This window comes from Taeniopygia guttata, chromosome 1A (assembly GCF_048771995.1).
Source record: "Taeniopygia guttata chromosome 1A, bTaeGut7.mat, whole genome shotgun sequence".
Classification (NCBI taxonomy): domain Eukaryota; kingdom Metazoa; phylum Chordata; class Aves; order Passeriformes; family Estrildidae; genus Taeniopygia; species Taeniopygia guttata.
The window spans coordinates 40,154,463-40,176,581 of NC_133025.1; the positions used below are offsets into that span (position 1 = coordinate 40,154,463).

A 22,119-nucleotide genomic window follows, 5' to 3' on the forward strand; every position below is an offset into this window, starting at 1 on the left:
TGCAGTACTCACCAACTCTCTTCTTCAAGTCATATTTGGAAATGCAACTGTAACACCTTTACATAAACATATATATTAAAAGCAATTCCTCTTTTTTAAGGTCTTATTCCCAGAAACTGATCGTACACAATTCTAACTTAAGGATGCATCTCCATTCATATCAGGAAGTCTGATTGCAAGCAAATATATCCATACACTAAGTGCACTGACAAGTTCAAGCCTAACTTCCTCCTCGGTGTTGTGGAGTATGTAGTACCAGAGCTAACAAAACATGCAGGCATCAGCATAAGCAATGTGGCACCTGACTTTGTGTGGCTCTTACACTGCAATACAGACCACTGTGCTGGACAACTACTCAAAGGCCTCAGAACTTCTGTTTGAAACTATTATAAGGCTAAGGAAAAACCTTTGAGAGATGCAGACTGCAGCATGTTGAAGCAAGCTACAAAGCAAAGATCTAAAGACCTCAGAAGCTTAGATTCAGAGCTGCTAACTTGTATCATCAATATCTTCATCCTGTGATGAAAGAGAAGCTGAGCAAAGTTCAGAAACCAATTTGGCATTTATCCTCATCTCCAGCTAAGACCTAAGCTCCCTCATGCAGGGTCAACTTTCCAGAGCTTTTTTAGGAATCTATCAAAATGCACTAGCATTTTCATATCCTTAGTGGGCAATTTATCTCATGTAATATAGCTTATGTTAGAAACCTAACTTTCCTAGGCTCTGCAGGAGGTCTCAGATGTTCTGGTAGCATTCATTCCTGTTTAGGTCCACTTGCTATTTTGTTCCTCATGAAGTATACATTAATTGGACATCCCCTTCCATTACAAAGATCTTATAAAGATATTAATAATGGAGTAACTGCAGTCTTGTGTTCAAAACTAGGGAAAAAAAAGAAGAAATAAAATCTGAGAAAAATGGGAGCCTAACATAAGATGTTGACCGCCTGGAATGAGTCCGGAGGCACCACATTGGTCCCAGGACTGCAAAACAGACCTGGGAAAGGTCTGGGAAAAGACCTGGGAAAAACATAACTGGGGTTATTCAGTCTGGAGAAGAGAAGACTCTAGAGAGATCTTACGGAACCTTATAGCAGTACTAAAGTGTACTAGAGAGCTAGAGACCTTTAATAAGGGCTTGTAGTGTCAGGATAAGGGGAATGGCCTTTAGATGAAGGAGGGTAGATTTACATGAGATATTAGGAAGAAATTATTTACTATAATGTTGATTAGGCACTAGAACAGGTTGGCCAGGGAGGTTTTGAATTCCCCAACCCCAGAAATGTTCAAGGACAACTGGATGGGATTTTGAGTAACCTGGTCTAGTGGAAGGCTCCTTGCCTATGGCAGGGTAGTTTGAACTAGATGATCTTTATGGTCCCTTCCAAACCAAACGATTCTGCGATTCTATGAAAAACCACTGTCGCACCAGACAAAGAATATTAGTCTCATGTACCTCAGAGGCTATAGACTATGTTATCAATAAAGTAGCTCCATGATAATATGCTATGCAATGATATTGTCTGACAGTGTCTACTGAAGCGTTGTTTTTACTGAGGTAGCAGCTACATTCCTATTCAGCACTTTGGTGTCTATCGCAGTTCATCTTCTATGTGTACGTAATGGAAAGAATAGAAAGGACTGACTTGCTATTAAAAAAAGAGACAGAAGAAAGTAAATGTGAGGAAAACTGAGGAACAGAGCAACAACCACACTGAAAAATGAGGGAGACTATCTGTCTTATAAACATATAACATAGAAACCATTAAATACCCCTGTCTGACTCTCAAAATTTCTGCAATACAGAATTTACACTGCAAGTGAGAAGCTTTGGCATCACTGTCTTTAAAAAATCTGCTCATACAATTCATTGAAAGCCAACAGTACAGAGGTGCTATATCATATAATGCTACAGTAAATTATACCTTAGATCTTAATTAGACAGATGTGCCACAGCTGAGCAGAGACAAACCTATACAGCTCAAAAAAATTGGGGCCTAGTGACTTACCCTGTATCCCACTGGATGACTGTACTAGAGCAGGAACTGAACCCAGCTCTTCAGTGTCCCAGTCCACAACCTTAATCACAAGGCTGCAAAGTTAAGCACACGTTTAAAGACTGGGTTGATGTGGGTGTTTCATGGTGCAGTATCAATGTAAATTGCAAGATTTATCAGTCAGACTCTAAATAAATGTGGTGTTAAATCCACATTACATTAGACATGACAACTCTGTAATTCAGTGGGTAGCCAGACAGCAGAGTTCAACTCTATACTGCTAGGTTTGTGCAAAGCACCTGAAGTGCTGGTTCTTCTGATTATTCAAACCTCCTGAGCTTCCTTCTGATCTTGTTCTTGTCACCAAAATGGACATAATGGAAAACAGTGCACGTGTGACTTTCAGTATGATAGAGCTTGGACATAGCTGGATCATACAGCTGTATCATAGCTGCAAAGGGCTTCTATGCCCCATAGTCAACATGAAACCACAGCATCTCTGGGCAAGTATTTTGCTGAAGTCTTCCCCTGAAGCTAGACATACTTCAAAGAACTCTATGACATCCTAACTTCACCCTAAAAAAGAATCACTATGGGAACATCTCAGCTCGTCTCATGCCTCCTTGCATGAAAACATGGGACCTTGCAGTTACAATATTGGATAAGAACCATTCTAATTCAAATTTGAATAGTAAATTGGCCTTGAACAACATCCTGCAATCAATCGTCTGCTACACCTATCAGCTAAACTGCCTTCTGAATATTACAATTCTGTGTAGCTCACAATCCCCAGGTCTCCTTTCTACACTTACAAAATTATTCAACTGTGAAGTCACTTTTTTTTTTTGCCTGTTTTGGTTTTAAACATTGGCTTTCATATTTTTTAAAAAAACTCATCTCAATAAGAAAAAAAAAATCTCATACTTCTTTTCTAGAAATAATGACAAAGATATAAGACATTTCATGAAGATTTCAAGATTGTTAAAACTGTGCACTGCTTTGATTTACTTATTTTTTTATTTAATCAAGCACCAGAATGGGATATCTGGTAAACTGTCTTTTCTTGAGATTATCGTAAGGACTGCATTTGGCAATTTTATTGACAGAAGTGTAAAAATGACATTGGGTTTGATTTAAGCTCTTAAAAATGCTCCAAGAAATAATAAAATTACATTATTCATTAGTGATTAAAGAGATGGAAAATACTTTCAAAAGCAGTAACACAAGGCAACATAACCATTACCACCTTGATACTACCAAAGAATTTTCTTCTCCTAGCAATTCTTGCTGTAACCTGAAAAACATATTAACTTTCCACATTTGCTTCAGCTGCTGCTGTGCTAGATTTTAATTAAGCGTCTGGTGTCTGATTTAATTCTTATTCAAACAAGGTAAAGTTTACTACTGTCTTGAAGAGAGATCCCAGCTCTTATCACTTACTAGACACTTACTACCAGAATGCGAGCAAGAAGCTGACATTCAGATAAAGATAAACTCATTTTCAACGTCAAATGTTAAAATTTTTGAAGTAATGACAAGTGAGCAACAAAACGTTATAAATTAACAGTATATTAAGCTTCAGTAAGTAAAATTATTTACCACTACAAAATGGAAACTGCTTTTGTCAGGAAAACTCTGATAAATGGTTTTACATTTTACCTGTAGGTTTATAGTCTATCCTGATAGGATAGTCTTCCTGTCACTAGTTTCAGTATTTTCAGGTGTGCCTGTTTACAAAACCGTGCTTCAAGGATGAATATCACCTTAGCCAAATAGCTTCAACGAAGAATTACACTTGCAAAATAGAAACAAGACATTTTCAGTACACTAAAGTACAACTAAATGTTGAGTCTGATAATACTAAACTCAAAAAATTATACTGTAGTCATCAGTGAACTCAAGGCACTGAATATAAATTACTGATCCAAAGCTACATAATAAAGCCTCTGAATCCATACTCGAGTGTTGGAATACAAGGGAATATTTGCTTTGTTCCCAATTTCTCTTGTATTAGTTGCTTGCTTCTAAGAGCACTGCAGAGGAAAAAGTACAACTGCCATGCTTTTTCATTTGACCACAGAATTTTAAAGTCAATCTGTTGGTATTTCAGTAAAAAATTCAGACTATTTAACTGTAAAAATTCACACTAATTAACTGTAAAAACTCACAATGTAACTCTACCCAGGTCAATCTTTTCAAAACATTATAATGACAGCATCATCTGCTACAATTTTTCCTATTTTGCTCACAGTTTTTATCTCTAATTGTTTAGTTCTTTTGACTTTTTTACATCACAGAGATATTAAAAACTATTTCTCTTAAGAAAAAAAAGAAAAATCAGAAAAATCAAGTTAATGCTCACAAAAATGCAATACAAAATCTTTGGGCATGTAGTACCTTGTAGACTGCTCACTTTTCTTCAAGTAACACTCAGTCATTTTAGCAGACTAGCTAATTCAATTTGCTCGTTACTTCTAATTTTGTAACAGTATCATTATACTTCTGCTAATCCTAAAGGGAAATGACAACCAAAGAGAATAAACTTTAAATATTTTCTTTGTTTGAAAATAGTGAAACGTGTGCAAGCTGTCCTCCAGATGACAATTAGGAGCAGCAGGAAATTATAAATCTAGTTTGTCACTGTTTATGAGCATCTTGGCAAGACTGGGTAGACCTGAGCAGTTCATTTTTAAGGCTATCAACCACAGGAAGCTAAGGCAGCTCTGAACCTAAGTTATGCTAACATAGGTTATGAAATTGTTATTATACAGGAACTGTGCTTATCTGAACAGACACACATATTCACCTTCATGGAGTAAAGGAGGAATAAACAAATCCTACAATGCAAAAATTAAGTTGAGCATACTCAGCTGCAGCACAAATTTTCTTTATCAAGAATCAAGGATGAAACAGCTTTTTTATCTGTTAGGCTGCAAAGAGTGGAAGAGGTGCCCTAAGTGCCAGATGAGGTCTGGGCAGGCATAAGAAGGGCCTGTGGTGAGGACAGAGAGATCTATAGTCAGTTCTCAAAACTTTACTGAACATCCTCAGCCCCTATTTCACAGAGCCTAAAATTCCCTTGCACCCTCCCTCTCAAAGTCAAGAAAACCAGCACCCTCAAGTGCTCTCAGCTTGCTCCCAGACTTTTTTTTCCACTTGCTACATCCGGCATTACATCTACATCACCAGTGTGGATCCAAGTACATCCCAGCTGCATACCAGCCTTTTCTCTCACCTCTCCCAACAAATATTTTGCTGGGAATAGGTGTGAAAAGTCAGCAAAGAGCTACCCAGTCTAGCTGTAACTTAGTCAACTATAAAAAAATACCAGGTATTACTTTAAATATTTATGAGCTGCTATGAATTAAAGTAATAGGAGTAAGTGTTAAATAATAACAAGAAATAAATTGAAGGAAGTTGGTTTGGTAAAATAGACTAGACCCAGAAACAGAGACTGCAAAGATATCTACAGACATCCGAAGTCTCACTGCAGTGTAGGGCTACTCAAGTTACTTTTAAAGATGGTATCACAGGTATCTCATTGAAGCAGTAGAGAGCTCTGATGTTAGGAGTGTCACTATACCACAGGTCACAGCCATAAACAAACTAAATCTCTATTGAAAACAGGGTGGGAAACACAATTTTTTTCCACAAAATTCTCAAATAACATTATCTATTTTGGCTAACCTTGCTGTGTCTTATCTATGTTTATTTTGCTGTTCTTGCCACAGAAGTTTTTAAAAAAATAAAAATTAAGATTACTTCACAGTTATGATTTGTCTTGTCTTTTACTGGTGGCTTTAGTGTTGTAAGAAGGTTGTGAAGGAAACTAATGAGTAACTATGGTTTTTACTTCTTTTTGGTTTAAATTGGAACTGGATCTATTGGTTTACTACTTTTTAATCTAATTCCCTCCCCTCACATGGTGTTTTCCAGAGATAAGTTCCTTAAACACAGGGAAGGAAATGAAGGTCTAAACTGAAGGTAGAGACCAAGTCATACACTAGGAAAGTTTACCTTATACCAAGAGACTTCAACAGGTATTTATAGTAAAGCTTTATCCGCAGAAGATTACAGAACAGTTCTGACACTAATATTTACGTGGGTTGCATAAAACCACTCTAATTTAGCCTAGAAAACTTATTTGAAATAATATGTGTAGCAGAAAACAGAACCTCATATAAAATGTGTGTAGGTTTTCTTACCATGTACTTGAAGTTTTCACTCCCCCTATTCTTCTATGCACTTGTGGTAACTATCTGTCCATCTGCACACACATACAGGCACCAATGTACTTTAATATTTCCAAATTTTGTGTCACCTTCTCCATCTTACATTATGATTAACTTGAAAACCAAGCAAACCTCAGCTCTAACGATCAATTCCTTTTCTCTGTTGCTAAGAAGGCTGCCATTTGCTAAAATTGTGCAAAATCATTGTTAAAAGCCAAACACACCCTTGTCTCAGCATGTGCAGAAAACATTTTATCTCCACACACTATGTTATGCATCTAATTTCCTGCAATCACAGCACAGGAGAAAACACTTAAATACAATCTCTAGTGACACCATAGTTACTTCTTCAAATTTGATGAATAAAGTGTCATTATCCTTGAAGATTGGCTGGTTTACTGTTTTAGTGAGTTTGGGGTTTTTCTTTCAGAAATGTGAAATTGTTAACTAATTTATATTTGACCAGAATTAAAGCAACTGGCTTGCAAAATTCCTAACTAGACACAAAATTCCTACATTAGACACAGACTTTCAAAGGGACACAACTACACAAAATAAACTGCTGTAGTTCATTGTCCCTGAGACTACCATCTTAACAACATACTTTAAATCAATCATTTAATGACTTTCTCTCCACAATAAAAGAGAAAAAAAAGAAACTTAAATGATACTAAAAAAAACCCAGTAGCTAGATATAAAAGATTTTAACTTAGTCCTGAAGATTGAATATTTGAAAGCATAAATTAAATTTTTTATGCTTTAATTGAGAGAAAACAAATAAAGAATTTCACCCTAACATATTCTAAGTTCATTTGTATACTCAATTACATCAGCTGTATCATTCAGCTTTTGAAAAAGCAGCAGGAGTAGAATGTTATCCTTCAACATCTGTACACATTCACTTTCTAAAAGTGATAAAAAGTGACAGGTTTGTTTTGAATTCAGCTTAGTAGTCAGCTATGATAGTGTGCATTAATGTAGTATATTTGGGTATGGTATAGCATTGGATGAAAAACTAATCCTGCATTCACAGAGGAAGGAAAGTTTCCAGCCTCATACTTCAAACTGTGTTGAAGACTACAGACGGTCAACTAACAAACAGCTTGATGTCATTGTTTTAAGTGAAAGGTACTGTGTTATTTACGAAAATAGTAAACTGTCTAACAGTACAAAAACAGATGTAGTCCCCTAATGGAATGATTTAAATTATTTATCATCAGTTAAAAAAAAAATTTAAAAAAAACTAAAACCCTTATTTTTCCCTCCCAGAGTATTCTGAAGTTCTTGCCAGACGTAAATCATGATCAAATGACCAGGAGCTAAAAGAAAATAGAAAGTAAAGGTGTGAACTTAGTACCACTAAATACTAAAAGATCAAATGCTGCTTTGGTCTTCAAAGTAGACATAGTTTTAATGCCTTGGATTTATTGTCAAATTACTATAAAGAACACTTAAGCACAATAATCAGGTCCTAAATAATGCAACCCTCCGTAATTATACGTTATGGGTAGCCACTGGTTTGAGCAGCAACTAAGGTTGCATCAAGAGCCTTCTACCCTAAAATGAGGAAATGGCATCTTAGAAGAATCTGCTACTTACTTTAACAAATGCATCTTTCTAAAAAAAGAATGCGGGTTTTTCCTCATAGGCTCTGGCAAAAACTAAAAGAAAAACCTGACATGTTGGAGCATGTTTGACTGTGGCTCTCTCTGCTACCTTTTAAATCTGAGAGGTCAGCATAATTATCTAGGTACAACCAGCTCTATCACAAAAACTTACCTCCACCATTCTTCTGACACAGATAGGGGAATCGCCACACATTCCCCAGTCCCACAGAAAATCCAACTTGTGCCAGAATATATTGGAGTTTGCTGTTCCAAGCAGGTCTTTCATCTTCTGCATCTGAGCCTTCTTCAACATCTACATCTTTTTCTTCTGGATCATCGACCATAAGTTCACTTTTCTTGAAGGCATCATCTGAAGAGTCCTCATTAGAGAGCAGGTCCTTAACTGACTCAATGACCTCATCATCTAGCTCTCTTTTCACGACCTTGCTGTTCTTAGGCATTTGTAATTTGAAACAAACAGCAAGACGTTCAGCTGAAACAGATGGACACTGAAGTAGACTCTCCTTCTGCTTGGGAAAAAATACTGGATAAAAAGAATGAAGATGGTGCCTGATGGGTCCTTGATACCAGGGAATCAAGAGTAAGGACTTCTATTTCTGAATGCTTGTTCTACTGAAAGTATCTGTGGAAAAAGAAATTTAAAAGTATATTAATATGCAGAAGAAATGTAATTTTAAAATCATGTGCCTTATTTTACCCATTTTTGCATAGCTTAATGATTTGACAAGAGGAAAAAGTAAGAAGAAAGGGATGTTAAAGCACTTTCAAATTGTAGGGAATAAGTCCACAATGTGGTCTAAAATATTTTTTAAAATACATTTTGTTCACTTGTTAAGGGTTTTGTTTTGGTTTCGTTCCTAAGGACTGATAGGCTAACTGCTCATATTTTGATACCATAGCAAGATTCTTCTAATCCAACATAAAAAGGTATGCACTTTACTTAAAATGTAGGAGCCCAACTCCCTTACTTCCAGACTCAATAGCTGTTCTTGAATTTATTAAAAGTATATTTTAACAAAAGTAAATTTAAGTTTTTCAGACCATTGCAGAAAGTCACACAGCAATTAAAATTTTGATAAGAGAGGATGCACCTAATAGTTCAAAAGCAATGGTGACTTACTTTCTTGTTATTCTTCATCTTGGAATATACAATCACAGTCACAGTTTGAAAGGAGAGATGCTCATCTCTTATAAGCTTTGATGCTTCAGATATTTTTAATTATTTCCTGTTTCTAAGAAACTATCTGAAATACTTGACATGCCAAATCCATTTTAGAAGCCTACTGTTTCAAATGTGTATGTACAGAAACAAAAATGCCTGTGTTTGAATACATGTTTTTCTTAAACACAATCATTTAAAAAGACAAATAGACTTGCTTGCAACTGCCATACAGAAGGTAACCATAAGATTTAGGGGAGGAATGTTTTTTAATAAATTCTTCACTAATCACATGGGATAAACTAGTGTGTGCAAAGCCATCTGCACAATTAAGAGTCTTAGAAGGGATTTAGATTATGTGTTAAGCTTCATGAAAACTCTAAAGAGGGCTTCTGCAAAGAATACACAAGAAGTCTGATCAGCAACTGCTAACTGATGAGAATCAGAAATTACTTCAGGAAACATAAGGCCTTACAGCTTTTGCTTATGGACTTGCTGCAACATCTCATCCATAGTATGAAGGCTGCATCATGTCCTGACAAAATCCCATGCAGTGGAGAACTGCAAGGTACTGTTCACACAGTTACTGAGAGGTCAAGCACCTCACGGCTGCTTCTGTGCCACAAAGACATTAAGCCACTGGAACCCAGCCCACAACTTACCAAAACGAGACTTCACAGCACCAGAAATAAAACCTCTGCCACCACAAGTACTATCACCAGCCTCCTAGCCAACAGGGCAATTACTTTTTCCAGTAATTTCCAAGGATTTGGAAGCTGAACTTCACTCCAGTTGCCTACTGAACTCCACTGTAACCTCTTTTCACTGATTCCCTAGACTCCGGTCACTGCCTTCTCACTTTCCCTTATGTTACTGCCTCCTCTCAGCAATTCTAGCTCTGGCAGTCAGCCCAATTTTTTTAAGCATACTAGAACCTACTCGTCTTGTGATCTGCTTCATGTTCACTACTGTCACTGAATGGTTCAGGATCCTATAAACCTTCCTTCTGACATGCAGTGGGACTAGCACCAGGCTTGTTTTGACTGATACCAGTTCTTTAAAAAAAAAAAAAATTAAGTGTATGAGCTATACAGAGAACATAGAATAGGGAAAAAGTTGTTTATACAAGAGAGAAATCCTAATACTCTATCCTGTATATCTGGACTAAATGAATGTTTGTGTGAGCCTCTTTTCATCTGTTCTGTCTTTTGCATTGCAGTCTTCAAAGGACTACACCCTCTGCTAGTTCATACATGATTCAGTGGCTCTTAGTTCTGATATACCTATGTAGAACCAAAATCCAAACTTAACACATTAAGCAGAAGAATTTAAGCCATCCTGATGGAGCTTTGGGACTATTAGCCACAGCATCTGGTACTTCAAACATTACTTTTTGTCACATTTCAAACTTTTTTTCCTTTTGTTCTACTGATGTAAATTAGAAAGCAGCTTCTCAGTTCCAGTAATTAGTAGTAAGTTCAGGGATTACATTCAAATGAAACAGCTGCACATGTGAAACGACATCAGTATTTGTCTCTGAGTCTGAAATCCTTCTCTAACTGTAATAACAAAAAGAGATTTTCAGTCAAAAATACACAAGTCATCCAGAATTATCTACCGAAATGTTTTAAAAGGTCATACCTGTTTTAATTATTTTAGATAGAGCAACTTGCAGAGTAGTAATATGATTTATCTGGAGCTCTCACTGATGAGTCAATTCCAACAAAAATTGCATCACTCTGTCCTGTCATGCATTAAACATTGCACTGCTACACTTCAGGACAAACTGGGTTTGAAACTTCTACTCCTAGCACAGTACCATAATTTCCCTTTCATTAACCTTCCATTAAGCAGTATGTTATCCACAGAAATATCACTGTATAGACTGCAATTTACAGGGCTTGAGTAAATGTGGGAGGCATGCTCAGCAGACTGGTGCATGGTTCTAACAAGACTGCTTTCCTAACTCAATATATTATCACTGGCCAGACTGCACTGAGGATGGAGGACAGTCCTTCTGGACACATCACAAATCCAAAGGCACTCTCCTACTCTCAGATTTAACAACTTTTCTCTGTCTTAAAGGAGCTGGTACTAATGTAAATAAGGAGTTCTCTCTCAAGAGGCACTACCATCAGGTACAAATGTTTGAAGTGTCAACCCAGCAGGTTCATGCAAGGAGTCTACTGCCCTGTGCTCAGCATTCCCAGAACGCAGTCAGTGATATGCACAGAAGCCTCTCCGATCCAGAGCAAACCTGCACAGAAGACTGATACCAAACTACTCAGCTTGAGTTAGGTCTAGGTATGAATGCTCCTGTGTGAAATTTGAATAGGGAGAAAGAGTAGAGTTACTCACCAGCATTGACTAGCTAAACACAAACCACTGAACAATCTTTCTTTTTCCTCATCAGAGTATTGAACTTGAGCACTTCACCATATAAAATGCTATTCTATGTTCCCACATCACTGGGATGTAGTCAAGTATTGAAGTTCATCAGCATTAAACTAGGAAATATCACACCAAATTTTGTTAAACATCTTCAGTTAGTTCCAGTACTTGTTAACTTCTACACTGCCTTGTACAGAAATACAGAACTATGTGATGAGACAAGTAATTCTGTAAATCCTTCATAAAATGGGGATTTGTTATGTAGATTTTTAAATGATACTTAGGAGAAACTGTTATTATATTAGGATTCCAAGTCCTAAATCTTGTCAGGTATTTTAAAACACTACTATGATATAACCAGTACCTTGGATTTGAAGTAAAATGTCTAAAATATAATTTAGCCTTATTAAAGCTGTTAGTTTGTAGGTTGTATTTTTTTTTCTGTCTCGAATTTAGATCATAGAATATGATCAATTGATTAAGTTCTCAGCATCTCACCCTTTTCATGACTCAAATGATGTAACCTGTCAGATGAAAACACTGAAGGGAAATTTTTATTACCACCTTTATTGGAGACCACAGTATTTTTCTGGACTTTTCCATGACTGAAATGAGCAAATAAGAATGATTTTTCCTTTTCTTTTCTTTTTATATAAAATTCCATTTAAAAAGAAATCTAAAATTTTTCTTAAACTGACCTGACAAGTGTCTGTATTGCTTGATGGAATTTAACAGAATGGAAACTGATGAACAGTACATGGTCAAGTTAAAGGAACATTTAGAAAATTATTCTGTCACTGAAATAAGAGCAATCAATAATCTTACTTGGCATAAACAAACTTCTGCAAAAAACCTTCCTAAAAAATAGGAGCTAGATTTTAATTATGTCTTACTAGCATTGTCCTTGATAGGCTAATATCTATTTCTTTTACATACTGAAAGATAACACAGTGAGTCTTTTCTGATATAAAGCAAACTGCAAACCCCAACTTTCTCTCTCAGAACACAGTAGGAATTTTGGGGTTTTCTTCCATGGAAAAAGAATCAACTCAATGCACCAGCATGCAGAAGTAAAGTAACCTGATTAGACTTCCACATCACTAGAAGATTAAGCAATAATAATCCCTTGCAGGGAATTCAGACCCAAATTAGCTCCCTGGGAGATCCAGGCTCACTACAGAAATCGTACTTCAGCTTCAGGCCTGCATTCCGAAATGCTGGTACAGGGAGATAAGACCTGCGATGCCTCCATTGACCAGCCTCGCATGCGCTTGCAGTAAGACCCAAAGGAACTTCGTTAGTCAAAGCACCAAAGGACACATTGAAAAACATCGCTGCATGTCCTTTTCTCACAATCTCTTTTGTATGGAACACCCAGTAAGGGGGTTGTCCTGGTTCTGTTCAACACTGCTGCTCCTCTTCACCATTACACTGAATCTTATGTCAAGCTCCTGCCAATGCAGCTCTACTGCATGCCAATCAATATATAGGTAACTACTAAGAGAACGCTGTACTTCTGGTTTTCTCAGCTGTGTAATACCAATAAACAATTAAAGTTACAAGGCTGGAGATTTTCACAAGATTAATGGAAAAGCAGGCACAAAAACCCTCACTTACGGATTTCAAAGTATAATGAGTACAGCTGCCCCATGTTCTTGGAATTTCAGCAAAAACCTCTATAAAAAGCCATTTGTAAGACAATTTCATCCCACAATACTAATGCAACAACTGATATAACTAAATATTAATGAACTTCTAGCCGTGTTTTTCCAACATAAATTACAACACAATAATTCTTACTATACATTTCTTCTTAAAACCAGCACTCCCCTCTGAAAAGGAAAGCCAAAAATATTATTTTCTAACACACTGTACTTTTTTATAATCTTATTTTTAATTCTGATGGAAACACAATTTGGCAAAATAATTTACATTTCCTTTTAATGCTTTACAAATAATCCTCAATACCTTTTTTCATTCCGTGCTCGCCATTGAAGGGATTAGTGATCAACATTCTATTCTTCAAAGCACTGCATTCTTCCCTGAGGAAGCAGTTACATACCAACATGCTGCTTTGAGGGTGGCAAAATGCAATAAAAAGCTGCAGCCAGTTCTCATCACTATAATCTCAGTTTTGAAAGTAGATTATGCCAATGCGGTGTATCAGTCCACTCCCACAAGCCTGTGTCTTGATGCTGTGATGCACTAAATAGCTTATTTAGTTGTTGTTTTGCACTGGGTGATTGGGAATTTGCACTGAGTAGTTTTTATGTCGCACTATGGAGTTGATGTCACATTGGCCTATTCCACGCACCTTTCCCCCCCAAGCCTCAGGTGTGACAGTCTCTCCCTGGCCTGCTCCCCCCTCCCCCTCTCTTCACCTGTGTCCCATTGGAGGTCCAGTTCCGCCCCACCCCTTTTCCCTGGGCTCAAAACCCCCCCTGGAGGACACCTTTGATCTCTTTTTTTCTTCTGTACACCACCAGACACCTCAGCCTGTTACCCCCCTGAGGCGTCACCTGGATCCCAAGTGGCTCCTTATAATAAATAGGATTTGAGTCCCGAAGAGAAGAGCGCTTCCCATCTTTTATCTTTGTCCATGTAGGATTCCTCCCCCATGCTCAGAGAGAACCAGGGGATTCCTACATCTTATTATGTTCCTGTTCACCAAATCTTCCCTTTGACTCCCAATGAAAGAACTAGTACAGTTAAGCAGAGGACATGGAATCAAAAGTCGGGATTTTCACCATGACACATGTTCATAAAAGATTTTTATTGATATTCATGCCAAATGTTTCAGTCTGTATGAAATCACGGGAGAAGAATCCTATGCAAAAGTGCAGAAGAGGAGTCTTTTGCATCAAAAGGAAATCTACAAAAGGCATCTACAAGCTGGGAAAAAAAAGCATGATGGAAACAAGCAATATAGAAAATTAAAACTGAAGTTTTAGGAGCAAGGGATGGCTGTAAGTCTGCAAAAAAGAAATTTCAGGATGAGGAGAATACCTACTGGCCATCATATATGAGTGAAAAAGAGGAAGAAGACTGCAGGAGCAAACCAGATTTCATGGGAGTACTGTGACTGTGAAGAATGGTTATCACTGGGGGAATCTGTGTACAGATAATTGTTTCAGGAAGAGTTACACTGTGTTACAGTACTCATTGCACAGACTGAATTACTGCTGCAATGCAGCATTGTGTTCTTTGGCGGAAATAGGAATACACACCATAACCTTTTTGCCTAGTCAAGCCCATCTCTATCTATAAACTAAAGCAACCATAATGCTGCTCTTCAACATGAACTACATGATCTAGCATTTTTCCCTACGTGGTTTAATACAGCCTGTCAGTATGATATAGATTTAATAGGTGCTTAACTCAATTGCAGTTAAGGATAATTATTTTCTATACAATTATACTTGTATTAGCATGTCTCAGAAAATATCATTGAAGAATGTAAAGAAATCTGTTAGACATTCATGATTGTAAAAGAATAAGAGCTCTGTGGGCTATGGGATACTTAAACACATTAGAAAAAAGTTTTTATTCTGGTGTCTACAACAGAACCATTCATACTATAGCTAAACTATTTAAAAATGCAAGACTAAATTGACACCTGCTAAAGATACATGTCGTTATACAGTCTTCAGTGACACTGCATCTGTTTCATATTGCTGGGAAATTTGTTCTCCATTCGTATAAAATTTTGTTCATGGCTTTATCATATAACAAAACCCTGCACAGACTCAAACACAAAAAAAATCTGGTCCAGATTAGTCTCCTTAAATTTTAGTTACAGGACAATTCTTCCTACTATTATAGAACAAACACAATAAATTGACAAAAAAAAGTGAAGTTTCTTTCTCGGGATTGTTCATTATCAATAGACTTGATCTTGACAGTTTGTATGACTACTGACAAATCCCTGGCCAAACAGAAATATCTAGAGACAGAATGTTACAACCTAGAGCTCTTAAATGTCAGTTTTTCTTTTCACTGTGCATAATCTCTAAAGAATTAATTTGCCTTACTGTAGTTTCTCACGTCTGTACAGGTTTTTCAGTATTTTCTTCTCACAAATCATCCTTGCTGAAATACTTCAGACTAACGAGATGAGCTAACTGTAACCTCCTATTCAAATGGAGAAAATATATTACTTAATCAGGAGTCTTTATTATATGTACTTCATTGAAAGAACAAATTCCGTAGTTACCACTCCTACTCTACCCCTGGTTGGTCAAACTTAAAAGGTGCAACTACTGGCAACTTGAAACAAAATCTCCATATTTTAAGCTTACCATATATAACACAAGAGACCCATGATTTTATTGTACAATTTTATCACACTTCTCAGAAGTGACAGGTTGTAAAAGTACATTTAATATTTCAATAAAGTATCAAAGTTACTTAAGTTGCAAAATCAATTACTGAAAATTAGATATTACCTGATACGCAGTTGTCTCGAGACCCTAATTCTCTAACCTCTGTGCTTTAGAATGGATCAATAAGTAAATCAAGTTGTCCTTGAGAAGAATTTATGTGATTACATCTTCCTCTTTTTTATATACAAGCAAAAATCCAAACTGAACACATGGGTTAGTGGAAATCATACTTCTCATCGCACCTGATTATTTGATTTCATTACATGAATCATGCTTTCAAGTTATGTTACAAGAAATGTCTATGTCTTTAGAAAGAAAATTATTAATACCAATTCCCCTAGAGAAAATCAAACACTGTAAATGTCCTATTACATTTGTCCCTTCTCCATTTTGGCTTAAGGAGAGCTGAATTATTAATATTGTAGTACACATTTCTGATACTTGAAATGCAAAACTATCATCTGCCACCAGCAAGAACCTCTCTCCCCAAAGTGGGAAATAGACTACTGGTACCATGCCTCCCATACGAAAAAGGAATCCCTGGCCTTAGGAGTGAAGGATAAGAATGCAGAGCTCTGTTTCAGTGTAGGCTTATGGGAAGTTCAGTCCAGTTACTGCCATTGCTTAATGCAACTGTTCTGGCAGTTACCACTGCATTTTCACACCACTTTGTACCGTCTCACCAGGATTTGTGCTTAAAGCTCTTCAGTAGAATAGCATTTGGTTGTCATTTGTCAGTGACACTTTTTTCCCCCCTAAATTATTTCAACACACTGCCTGTGCGTTGAAGTAATGGCAAGCTTACTTTGAATCAATTTTCAAGGACAAATGGAGTTGCTCAAGTGGCCACCTGCTGATATGTCTAAGTTATTCTGCAACTGAGAATTCAGAGATCTCTAAAATCATGTGTAAAACCTGCTACCATTGTTACGCTGATCTATTAAGATTTGGGACTGAAAACTGTTCTTCCAAAATCAACAGGTATTTTGTCTTTTAATTAAGAACATTAATAATGGAGATGAGTGAAATAGTCAGAATAAGGGAAGTAGTTGGGAAAACAGGTAAAAATGTCCTTAATATTCTGTACATTTCTGGTACAGCACTCCAGAGAATTTCCAAAATAAAATCTTCCCAGAAAGATTCTACCACAAATACTACAAGTGGTAATTCCATACCACTTGAGCAGTGACTACTCCTTAATAATGTCATCTGAAAAAAAGGAATAGCTACAATGAGTAGATTGTGTTTCTGAGTAAGTTGTGATTTTTTTTTCTGATTAATTCAGCATTTTAAAAAACTTGTGGATGAAGGATTTTGCAATATGGAAAAAAGACAACCATAAGAATGACAAGACATGAAAAGTCAAAAAGAATCAGATTATGCTATAAAACTAGTTTCAAGATGCCTTGGCAGATTCACATACTCATTTTTCTGTACTGGTGACACATCTGAACGGTTTGGTTTTTCATGCACAGATCAAAGCCAATGGGATTTTTTTGTTCTTGAGTCTGAAGTGCAGAGCTGAGCCCAAAGGGAGTGTCCAATATGCACTGCATGCAGGCTGTGAGTCTACGATTATATTAATATGGGGTGTGGGTAAACAAAAAACTTGTATCTTAGCCAAAACAAAATTAAGCAATCTTTCCTAAGTATTTTCCAGTTTCCTTCCTAATGTGATGCTGATAATGGGAAATATACTGCTAAATAGAAAAAAACCTGATTACGTTGTCATCGGTTTTTAATCAAATGGCGAGAAAGCTGCCTGCACAATACATCCAGCATACATTTATATGACATCAGATAACAAAATCTTTACTTCATTTGCACTTTTCTTTGTAGGGGGGAAATTGGGTCCATATCCTGTGATATGCCACAGTGACACACAGATGGTAATATATTATTTAAAAATTCTTAGGCTTATCTTAAAAAACAACACTAAAGCAGTGAGCTTGTTATGTAGGAGTAGCACACTGAAAATACAATAGTTGATGACAATATGGTCTTTAACAAGTAAAACACAGTGCAATTTACTTAAATAGATGAAATCCAATCACCCCATACCCTCAGTTTTCATGCGTGCCAGGTCAGTGTGACTGTGCATTCACATTACAATCATCTCATTTACTTCCACAACAAAAGCAAAACCTTGCAAAGAAGTTCCAGTTCGCTCTAACAGTAGCAAAATGATAACAAACCCAGGCAATTGGGGCACAGAAAATTAGATGGATTAATAAGCAAATCAAAGAAAAAAAGAATCACTAGGAGAACACTGTAGGTATGAATCTACCCTGTGGACATGTCGTGGTACACGGCCGGCTACAACCGTCAAAATCCTGCACAGAAAATAAATCCAAGAGGCACAAAGGTTGGGAGAAGGTTCTCATTACCATACCCACCCAAACATGGCTGACACCGGGGCGCAGCAGCCCTCGGCCGCGGGGTGCCCCCGCCTTCGCGGGGCGAGAGCCGCGGGTGGCGCGGCGCTGCGAGGCACCGAGAGCCCCGCCGGGCGCCGCCCACGCTCCGCAGCAACAATGCAGCGCCCGGGCCCGGCCCTCGCCCTGTGGCGCGTCCGCCCGCGGCACATGGTGGGGATGGAGGCCGCGGGCCGCTCCCCGTGGTACCCGGCTCCCTCAGCGGCCGGCTCGCCCTGCTCTCCCCGAGCCCGGGCTCGTCCGTGCGCCGAGCACATCACCGCGGTGCTCCCGGCAGGGAGACAGCCCGCGCCCCGCTCCTCCCGGAACACGCGCTACACATGCATCTGAGATTTTTTTACGCAACACGCGGGAGATGAATGAAATTTCTTTCGCTCGAAAAAAGATATGTTTCTCGCCCTTGCCAACAGCAATAACAATAATAATAACGGCGATTAAAACAGCCCCGTACATCCTTTTAACCTACCGCCGAGTTAAAACACATGGGCGGCTTCTAATCGGCGCTCGCTATTGTTTCCCGAGGGGCCGGCTCTCTCCGCGCCAGCGAGAGGCTGGCACCACGGCCAAAGTCCCGCTTGAGCTAGGGAGACCCCCGACCCACAGGAAGGCGGCCGTCGGGCGGAAAGGAACCCCACACTCATCCTGCCCCTTCCCGCCCGGCGACACGCGCAAGGCGGCCACGCTGCCCCCGCGGCCCCGGCCGCATGGCAGGGCTGGGAAAGCGCGGGCCGCCCCGCGCATCACGCTCAGCTCAGCGCCGCGCCGCGCCGTGCCGTGCCGCGCCGTGCCGTGCCTTACCTCCGCCCGCCGGACGCCCGTTGCGAAAAGAGGGGGCCGGGTGCCCCCGCGGGCGAGGATGGCGGGCGAGGATGGCGAGCGGGGCCGTGCGGGCGCGGGGCTCAGCGGCGGGCAGGCGGTGGCAGCCACATGTGCCCAACCCTCACTGCGGCGGCGCTTAAAGACAGGCATAAAAGCGGCGGGGGGAGAGGAAAGGGGAGGGCAGCGCCGGGCCGGGGGAGCCGCACCTCCTGACGCAGGGAGGAGCGCCCACCCACCCGCCTGCAGCAGCATCTCTCTGCCGGAGGCGGGCGGGGAGGAGGCAGATGCGGCAGCGAAAGGACAGGGAGGCCGCCGTGCCAAAATCCCCGCGGTCACGCTTAGGCAGCGCGGGTGCCTCATTTCTATCCTCATCTTCACCCCCTGCCGCCTCTGCGCCCAGACTCGTGACGGTGCCCAGGTGCCGGGTGCCGTCACGCGGGCTGCGAGCGGCCCGCCCTGGCCTTCCTGCTGCTGGGGTAGCGGCACACGGGCCGGGGGGCGGCCGGGAGGCGGCAAGTAGGCACACGGATGGGAGCTTCCTCGGAGAACACCTAAGTTTTCCAAAAGAAGGAGATTACTGGGAATGAGGGGTGTGGGACTCAGGAAGGGTCTGTCGCGGGGCGGCCGCAGCGAGTACAGCACCTGCGTGCTGGAAGCCGGCAGGCGGCTGGGAGCGAGCTTGGGGGCTGAAGGGATGGAGAGACGTGGGAAGAGTGGAAGGCACCGACCACCCCCATGGTGTGGGACACAGGTCTTGTAGCCCTGACTCCTACAGCTGCTTCAGTCGCAGGACGGCGATGTTTGACTTCAACGCTTCCCCGAAAGATTCCGTCATTAAGTGTTCACTGCCATTCGGTCAGTTTTTTTCTCTGCTTGCATTTCATTTTAGGGAAAAAAAAATAAAAAGGCAGATCGATCCTGTAATGAACAAAAGAGCCTTCCTGGTTCCCATGGTAATAGTGGGACACTGCTGGCTCTAGCTAAGTACTGATATTGAAATGTTAGTTAGCTAATTGCTCTGTTTTGTGTAAACTACCTGGAGATTACCTAGGACTAAGATGCAAATAGGGGAACCCGTGAAACCATGGGAGCGTGTTTTGGGGGATAAAGACACCCCTAAATGGAGAGCTAAACACAGGAGAGGGGGCTGGCTGAGGAAGAAGGATCGACGTTTGACCTGCCACCATCACCTACGGAAGACTAGACTGGAGTGGACTGTGGGAAGCAGTAAAAAAAGGCAGATTTTCCTAGTATTACCACGAGGAAAGGCGAGGGGTGTGCTGCTGCTCTGGACTTCAGCTACAGACTATGCATGCCTCCTTCCCCTGTGTCTATCTGGGAAAGCTACAACAGCGGGGGCGAGCTCCGTGTCAGTCCCCCTGCCCAGCTGATCTTTTTAATAAAGAGCTGAATTAATAAAGGCATTAGCCCTGTTCATTACAGATCCTGCCTAGCAAGGAAGACTTGAAGTAAAGATGAGGAAGTGAGCTCAAAGGCGTGGCAGCCAGGTGGGAGAGGCCCGTTGGCTTTGCCGTGGATAGACATTGAGTGAAGAATGAACTGATTTTAATGCTTGCTGTGTGAACAATTGCAGCAGCTTCAGTCTTAACATACATAACCTTATTATATGTCGTGAATCAAGGAGATATTTTCCTCCAGAGTATGGACGATAGTCTGCCTTGATGATCTGCATTTCCTTCAGCTTTTACTGAGAAACCTGTGATGCAAACTTATTTTCATTTCTGCTTCATTATTAAAAGTAATTCATCAGAGCATTGCATGTTTCTTGCTATTGGTGCTAGTTCATTTAACTAATAATTTCCACAATGTGTTTCAATTATACAGCCCTTTAGACAATAGATTTTGTACTCACTGAATATTGTTTGGAACTGAGGAAAAATGAACTTGTGTTGAGTAAGTTTCTAACTGTGAATTAAGTTTCTTTTGCACTAAGTACTAATAAGAGGAAGAATTTATGCTTTCATTTGCCAGCTCATGAGTGATACTTTATCGATTTCTTGAAGTTGGGATTGAAGGCACTTGAGATGGTATTTTATGTGGACTTAGGTGTTTATTATTTCTTATCTATGTTATAGTCTCACCACTCTGAGTTTGACAGTTTTTTCATTAATAAGGCACAAAATGGTTAACTAACTCTTGTTATGAGGTCTTTTATAACTAAACTATCCAATTAAGAAAGAACACTTAGATTATTTTCCTTTTTAACCTAATAACTGACCCCTTGAAGTCTGCAATACAGACTTTTCTGCCTAATCACAAAACATCACCTAAACCTATGAAGAAGAAGGAAGAAGGTAAAGAAGAGCAATCTGCCTATGCCCTAAAACTTCTATATTGCTTTATATTTATTTCTATATTCTAAAATCCCAAACTCTTACGTTCTCTAATCTGTGATATTACACACTTCTAACCAACTACACACCTTTAATCCCAGTGTTATTAATTAATTTTAAAAGCCTGTTCTACATCGTAGGTCAATTGCAGTGTTCTCTTGTGGGTCTGTACCTTTAAGCACTGAAAGTTTAAATTTGCCGCATCTAGGATTCCAACAATACTTTTATTTAGCAAATTAACTAGTAATTTTAATCAGATGACTGCATAGTTAATTGAAAGAGGAAGAGGTCATTTCTGGATCCCTTTAAATTCTGTGTACCCTTAATGGTGAGTTTAGATCTGAGGTGGTGCGCTGTACACACACAGACACAGAAAAAGCCTCATTTGCTGGTCTGACTCTCCAAATGTATCTGCTTGTGACTCAGGAGATTTGAGGATAGAGAAAAAAAATCTAAGTGGAAAGCAAGAAATGCCAGCAAGACAAAATCATTATTAGCAAAGACCAAATGCTGATGCACTGAAGTTCTACACCATCAAACCTTTAAAGAAAAAAATGCAGAAGGAGAGAAAATGACTGGAAGAAAAGTGGTTATGCCAATTTTATTTTTCTGCTAGGTTTTGCTATCTTGTCTCTCACGTAGAGATTTTAAATACCAGGAATTGGAAGAGAACCACAAGGATCATCAAAGTCCAAAGTCCTGGCTTGAACACCTCTCGAGCTC

The 22,119-nt window shown here is 39.4% G+C and overlaps 1 protein-coding gene across 2 annotated transcripts in view; it reads right to left on the reverse strand.

The window, feature by feature from the left end:
* SLC6A15 (solute carrier family 6 member 15) overlaps positions 1-19,180 on the reverse strand; it is a 37,113-nt gene extending 17,933 nt beyond the window's left edge. The window contains exons 1-2 of one of the 2 annotated variants that reach the window (XM_002195811.7): positions 19,022-19,180; positions 8,008-8,478 (exon numbers count right to left, since the gene is read on the reverse strand). In XM_002195811.7, the coding sequence (XP_002195847.2) occupies positions 8,008-8,296 (289 nt within the window). In that variant the 5' untranslated portion in view covers positions 8,297-8,478; positions 19,022-19,180. The other variant, XM_012569061.5, reaches the window with a different exon arrangement.
* Positions 19,181-22,119: the final 2,939 nt, after the last annotated feature.